Source organism: Papio anubis, chromosome 1 (genome assembly GCF_008728515.1).
Source record: "Papio anubis isolate 15944 chromosome 1, Panubis1.0, whole genome shotgun sequence".
Lineage (NCBI taxonomy): Eukaryota > Metazoa > Chordata > Mammalia > Primates > Cercopithecidae > Papio > Papio anubis.
In genome coordinates this window covers 64761028-64767027 of record NC_044976.1, presented here as the reverse complement: position 1 = coordinate 64767027, position 6000 = coordinate 64761028, and the positions used below count along the sequence as shown (strand labels likewise).

At 41.4% G+C, this 6000-nt stretch overlaps 1 protein-coding gene across 6 annotated transcripts in view; it reads right to left on the bottom strand.

Annotated features, from left to right (window-relative positions):
• Positions 1–2611: 2611 nt before the first annotated feature.
• Positions 2612–6000, bottom strand: part of PDE4B (phosphodiesterase 4B) — a 575666-nt gene continuing 572277 nt past the window's right edge. For 5 of the 6 annotated variants that reach the window (XM_003892012.5, XM_009210089.4, XM_031669603.1 and 2 more), the window contains one exon: positions 2612–4889. In XM_003892012.5, coding sequence (XP_003892061.2) covers positions 4524–4889 — 366 coding nt within the window. In that variant the 3' untranslated portion in view covers positions 2612–4523. The remainder of the gene's footprint in view (positions 4890–6000) is intronic. The other variant, XM_009210104.4, reaches the window with a different exon arrangement.

The following is a 6000-nucleotide window of genomic DNA, read 5'->3' as shown; positions in this document are numbered from 1 at the left end:
TGAAGAGGAAGAATAATATGATTTACATGTTTTCTTCCAACTCAATGAGCCTATCAGTGTCAGCATAGTCCCATATGATGGGTTGAAGTGACAGCACTCATCCTCCCAGAATCTTGAAGTTTATGTAGAAAAATCTAGATTAACTGGAACTTGATTTCAAGAACCCTAAACTAATCAAAATGTGTTGCTGCCTTCTGCTTTTAGAGGTGATTTTTACAAGTTTTTAAATATTAATCAATCCCTTCATCCATGAGTACATACACTTAGATAACAAAGATTTATTGAGCTTCTACTGTATGTAACACTATGCCTGATTTCATCTTTGGCTGTCTATTGTTAGCTCCATTTAATGATGAGAACATTTAGGCTCAAAAATTTAAGAAATTTGTCCAAATCCCCATAGGTAGGAAGGTACAGGAAAAGGCTTGGAACACAGGTTTGTCAAACTATGCTTTTCCCAGTGTACTCTACTCCTTCAGCAAGAAAATCAAGTAGATCCAATTTCACAAGTAATTTCAATAAAAGGGTTCTACTTATTTCTTGGGTCATTAGCTCAGCAAACATCACCAGTTCTCCTTTCGCTTAGGGCTGGTATAGTGTTTGTTGATGAAGAATACAAAGCTTAAAAAAGAGACCAGGCAAAAAACATTGTTCTATCTTGGAGAGGGTTCAGTGCTGGGTGGAGAGACATCTGAAAACAGATCATTACGATCAAGTGAGAGAAGCTGAAAGTTAAATTGCCTAGAATGTGCATTCTTCTGATCTTCCTGTTAATTGAAATTTTACATCATCAACATCCAGATTGATGAAACAAATGTTTAGGCATGAATGCTGTGCCAGGTATGATGCTAGGCATCATGGAAATGGAGGAGAAAGTACTAGGTATGATTTCTGCACTCATGAAGGGTCTAGTTAGCTTGGATGCCTGAGGTCTGGCCTGGTTCTTGAGACTTCCGATAGGAAACTAGTGAAATCGTACAGTTTCATCTTACCTAGAAGTTAGTTAGAAGTCAGCCGGTAAGATAAAACTGGGATGTAACAAAAATTACTGTTTAAAATAGCTACATTGGGCATGATATCCTGGCCATCATGAGTGCACAATGAATATCTGATGACAGTGGGGTTGAAAGAACACCTCAGCTGCAGGCATGATTTTCTGTTTCAGAGCAGTGGATCTCTACTTCAATTGCACATTAGGATTACCTGGGGAGAGACTGGGCGCAGTGCCTCGTGCCTGTAATCCTAGCACTTTGGGAGGCTGAGGTGGGCGGATTGCCTGAGCTCAGGGGTTTGAGACCAGCCCGGGCAACGTGGTGAAACCCCATCTCTAATATACAAAAAATTAGACACATGGGGTGGCACGCGCCTGTAGTCCCAGCTACATGGGAGGCTGAGGCACAAGAATTGCTTGAACCTGGGAGGTAGAGGTTGCAGTGAGCCGAGATTGTGCCACTGCACTCCAGCCTGGGGGAAATTTTTAAAATCTGATGCCCAGGGCTTCACCCAAGGTCAATTCAATCAGAAATCTGGGAGAAGGATGGGCCCCAAACAAGTATTTTTAAAAATACTGATTTCCAACATGATTCTTATTTGCAATAAGGGTTAATTAAGAACCTCTTACCAGTAGAAAACAGACCTGTAAATATTTATAGCACTAGGCATTACACAAGTCACACCTGTGGCTATTGTAAGCACTTTATTTTGCTCAATTTCAAACTCTCAGAGATGGTGAGGCACAATCAGAAATCAGAGATGATGGAAAATGTTGGAAATAGCTCTGCAACTAGCAGGCAAGCTGGTTCTGCAGTGTCGGCTCATTTTAATTTCAGCTGTGTTTAGAGAAGACCATCTTACTGGTTCACAGAGCACTCCCTTGTGGCTAAATTATTATGGGCCAACACTGATTCTTGTTTGCAAGCTTCGGCAACAAACACACAGGTGCGTGCGCGCGCGCGCACACACACACACACACACATACTCTTCTTCTCAGGATAAAATATTTTAAAACGCTGACTTTAAGATTTCAACAAAGCATTTAAGTATTTTTCTTATATATAAACAGTTCTTTCCAGAAAGAAAATCATAGCCATATGACCAACAAGAGGCTGCATGGATCACTGAGAAAACCGTGAGTGTCCACCCATGCTCTGTGGGTTGTGGTTGAAGATGACTCTTTGGACCTTAGATTCTTCATGTGTCAAATGAATCAATGGGACTCTCTGACTGCATTATACTAATGTTCTATAATCTATGATTCAGTTTTCTAGAGGATTCAGCCAAGTTGGGGATTCCCTTTATTTATCTAGTAGATTAAGCACTTCAGACTCTTAAAGAGGTAGAAGGAAATGGTTCGAGATGAGCAAAGTGGTTTTGTTTGTTTTCCTTCCTCAACCCCCTTCCTGCATCATTGAGCTGGGTTGAACAGTTGCTAAGAAAAAAGTGAAATGTTCCAAACTGGGGGACTTTTTGGACATAGATTCTGAAACTTCAGTTGTGATGCTGGCTGGACAAAGTGGTTGGCTTTCTTTGTGGGCAATGGCAGAAGAGAAGAGAAAGATCTGCTTTTCATATGTCAGAACTAATCATGAAATAAGTGGGCCTACAGACTAATCTAATCATGCTTTTGTTTATTCACCTCATATAAAAGTCTCTTTAGAATGCATTTGAACACAATATATAATAATAATACTATAACATACATTGTGAGAAACGTTTGAAAACGATCAAATGTTCACCTGAAACAATGCAGTGTTCATAGACACACAAACCCATTGGTCATGCACATTTGTGCCATTTTCTGTAATTATTGAGTCACAATGCTGAACTGAAAGCATGAAACATATTTTACAAACTGAAACTGACATCAGTAAGAGGCCTAACAAGTGTTATCAGAAGAGGCTTCACATTTGCATAATTTGCTACATCAGTTCACATTTTATTATAAAAATTCACATTGTTTTATTGTTTTCTTTTGTAATGAATTGGAACACGACATTCCTGCTTAATGGCAGGCAGGAGGCTAGCTCTTCAAAGTCAGTAGTTTGGGAGCATTCAGAAGAATCATCTGTGAGCAAATGTAGTGTTGCTTTTTGAACCAAAGCCACAATGATAGTAGGACTCAGTTATAACCCAACTCATGCCCACACAGATTTGGATAGAATCTGGGTAAAAACTACATCCCATTGCCCCCTGCCCCTATCAAGCTATACAAAAGTAAAAGCTCAGTATAAACCATTTAGCATCTAATGTGAGAATCTTGTTTCCAAAACTGGTTCATAAAGGGGTTGTGCAGAAGTAGCAACTCAGGCAGGGAAAGGGCAGACCCTGTGAACAAAAGCCCACCTCTGTCCTCTCTGCCAAGGGGGCCGTATGTCTCTCCTAAGTGATGTTTGGGTTATATAATACACAATACAAAACATTACAAGAAAAAGTCGTAACTCTTAGGCAGAGTTTTCTACACAAATTTAACACCACCATTGGCAGGCAATGTTAGATATATAAATTAATAACTTACAAAACATTACATTATATACATTAAGTAATAAATACACGGTTATAAACAGGAATGGAGGTGTTAGCGCAAAAGGCAGTGCAAGAGAAGGACGGCAGCATTACATTGAAAACAGCATAACTGGGTGAAAAGAGGAGGTAGGGAACAGGGCCAGGGACTGTACAACTCCTGTCAGGGGCAGGGTCCAAGACACAGCAGGGCACACTGCTTAGTGCTATGCACACTCTTATGGTGAACGACACCACTGCTCCTTTCTACCCCCTAATTTGTTAAATTTTATTCTGTTTACAGCAAAAAGTTAAACTCCAGAGGAGAAAAAGTATTGTTGAAGGCAAGCAAACAGAAGTTAGGAGTGGCTGTGGAGTTGGATTGGACAACAGGGGAAGGAAGTAAAATGTGGTTAGAAGTGTATCCTTTCTGTCTGTTTGCAAAAGTAACTGTAGTAAAGTGAAGGATATTGCCCAAGAAAGAAGGAAGACTATTTTCTTTCCCTTTTCCAGAAAGAGTCGAAAAAGTTTGTCAACTTTGAAAGCTTGTCTGTGTAGAAGTTGATACTAAACTCTAGGTATTCAACAGGCATTTTAAAGACATGAAAATGTTTTACAAAAAAGGCACACAGGTTGGCAGACAAAGGGACAAGTGAGCAGATTCATAAATGAAGTTATTAGTCAGTGAGTTCAGTCACTATCGGGGATAAGTTCCCGAAACTTAGTGCAGAACGATCTCTCAGTTTTGTGTCTTCCATTTTCAAGCCATGTGTCTTGATCAGAACTGGCCACCAGCAACAGCTTCAGCCCTCTCCACCAAGCTTGCCAGCAAGGCAAGTCAACCGTGGGATTTCCTGAGCTGCTCTTTGCTTCCTGATCTTGCATTCTGACTCCAAACTCAAGTAACTGAAAGGCCAGGTGGCCCTTGTCCTGTGCAGGTCTTGGCCCCCATGGTGGGCTGGCCCTACCACATAGCTGGCATGCTCATCAAGGGGAGAATGTTCATCTCCACAGGGAGAGGGGGATTATGTATCAACTGGGGACTTGTCTTCTGTTGCAATGTCTATGTCAGTCTCTCCCAGGGAATCTCCGTTTTCTGGATCAATCACGCAAAGCGTCTTTGTGCTGCTGAAATAGCTGTGTCCCTCTCCCTCCTTCTCAGGTCCTTCAGAATCTTCCTCATCGAGAGTCAGTTCAAACTGAAACTTCTCCATCAGACCCTGGCAGTCTCTGTTCTGCTCGTCCAGTGGTGGTGAGGGACTTTGAGGTATCATGCTCTGATACCAGTTCCTGTTATCTTCTAAGGTATCGAGAATGTCCTGAGCATCAGGCTGTACCAAATCTGCCCAGGTCTCCCACAATGGATGGACAATGTAGTCGATGAAACCAACCTGGAGAAAAATAAGATTACACATCTGTTATTGTGATGGTGCTTGAAAAGTAAACACAGTGTCCTAGTTTCCATGCAAAGAAAGAACATGAATAACCAGAAAGATCAATCATAATGGATTCCATGATTTGGGCACTCACTATATGGTGGGTCTTACACTGAATGCAATTGATGTATTCTCTCTTAATCCTGAAAAGTAAGTATTGCTGTATATTATTTAGAAAGGCAGAAACTACGACTTACTGAGATTAAATATCTTGTCAGAGGTCACATAACTAGTGAGTGGTGGAGCTGGGACTCAGCCCCAGCTTTGTCTGATCCCAAAACCTGTGTTCATCTCACTACAACAGACTGCATTTCCTTTTACGTGCGCCAGATAAGAAGTCTGGATGGAATCCTCGTGTTTTCCAGGGACCCAAAGACAAAGCACGACTCTGTCACTACTTGGATTCTGTGAGTCATTTTCTGAAGAAGGCGGGTCCAGATCTAACGTGTTTTGACTCAATATTTTTTCCTTGCTAACTTTAAAATATGTTGCTATTCCAAAGTGATGAGGATCTGGCTCCTGACTACTCTGGAATTTCTCAAGTTCTGTGGAATGCTTTTGGCTGGTAGAGGAGTTTGATGAAACACGTGAAAATACTTTAAGCCCTGAAAGAAACACATATCCCCTCGATGGACATTCATGCAATTGTTTTGGATCTATAGAGCACACAGTCATTTCCATCAAGAGAAAGAAGGGAAAATAAAAAACAATTAAGCAGTTCCTTTTGCTGGTGTTCCTGTGATTAAATACCAGGCTTATGGCTCTGTTATGGTTTACTCAGGGGCTATGCATCCTGCATGAGCTAGCAGTGTGGCCTTACGCTGGCCTCCTCATTGTTGGACAAACAGGAAACACTGGGGGTGGGGACAAGTAGAGAGAAAGAATAGGCACTAGCTGAATGAGAGAAGGGAATTCCCCTGCCATGGTCTGGGGAGCTAGAGAGATGCTAGGTTGGGATTTAGGGGTAGATGGGCAAAGGGCACCCACCCATGGGACATTATATAGGTCTCTTTCCACACTACTGGAAACTTCCCTTTATTAATATGTTGGTATTTGGCCAGTCATT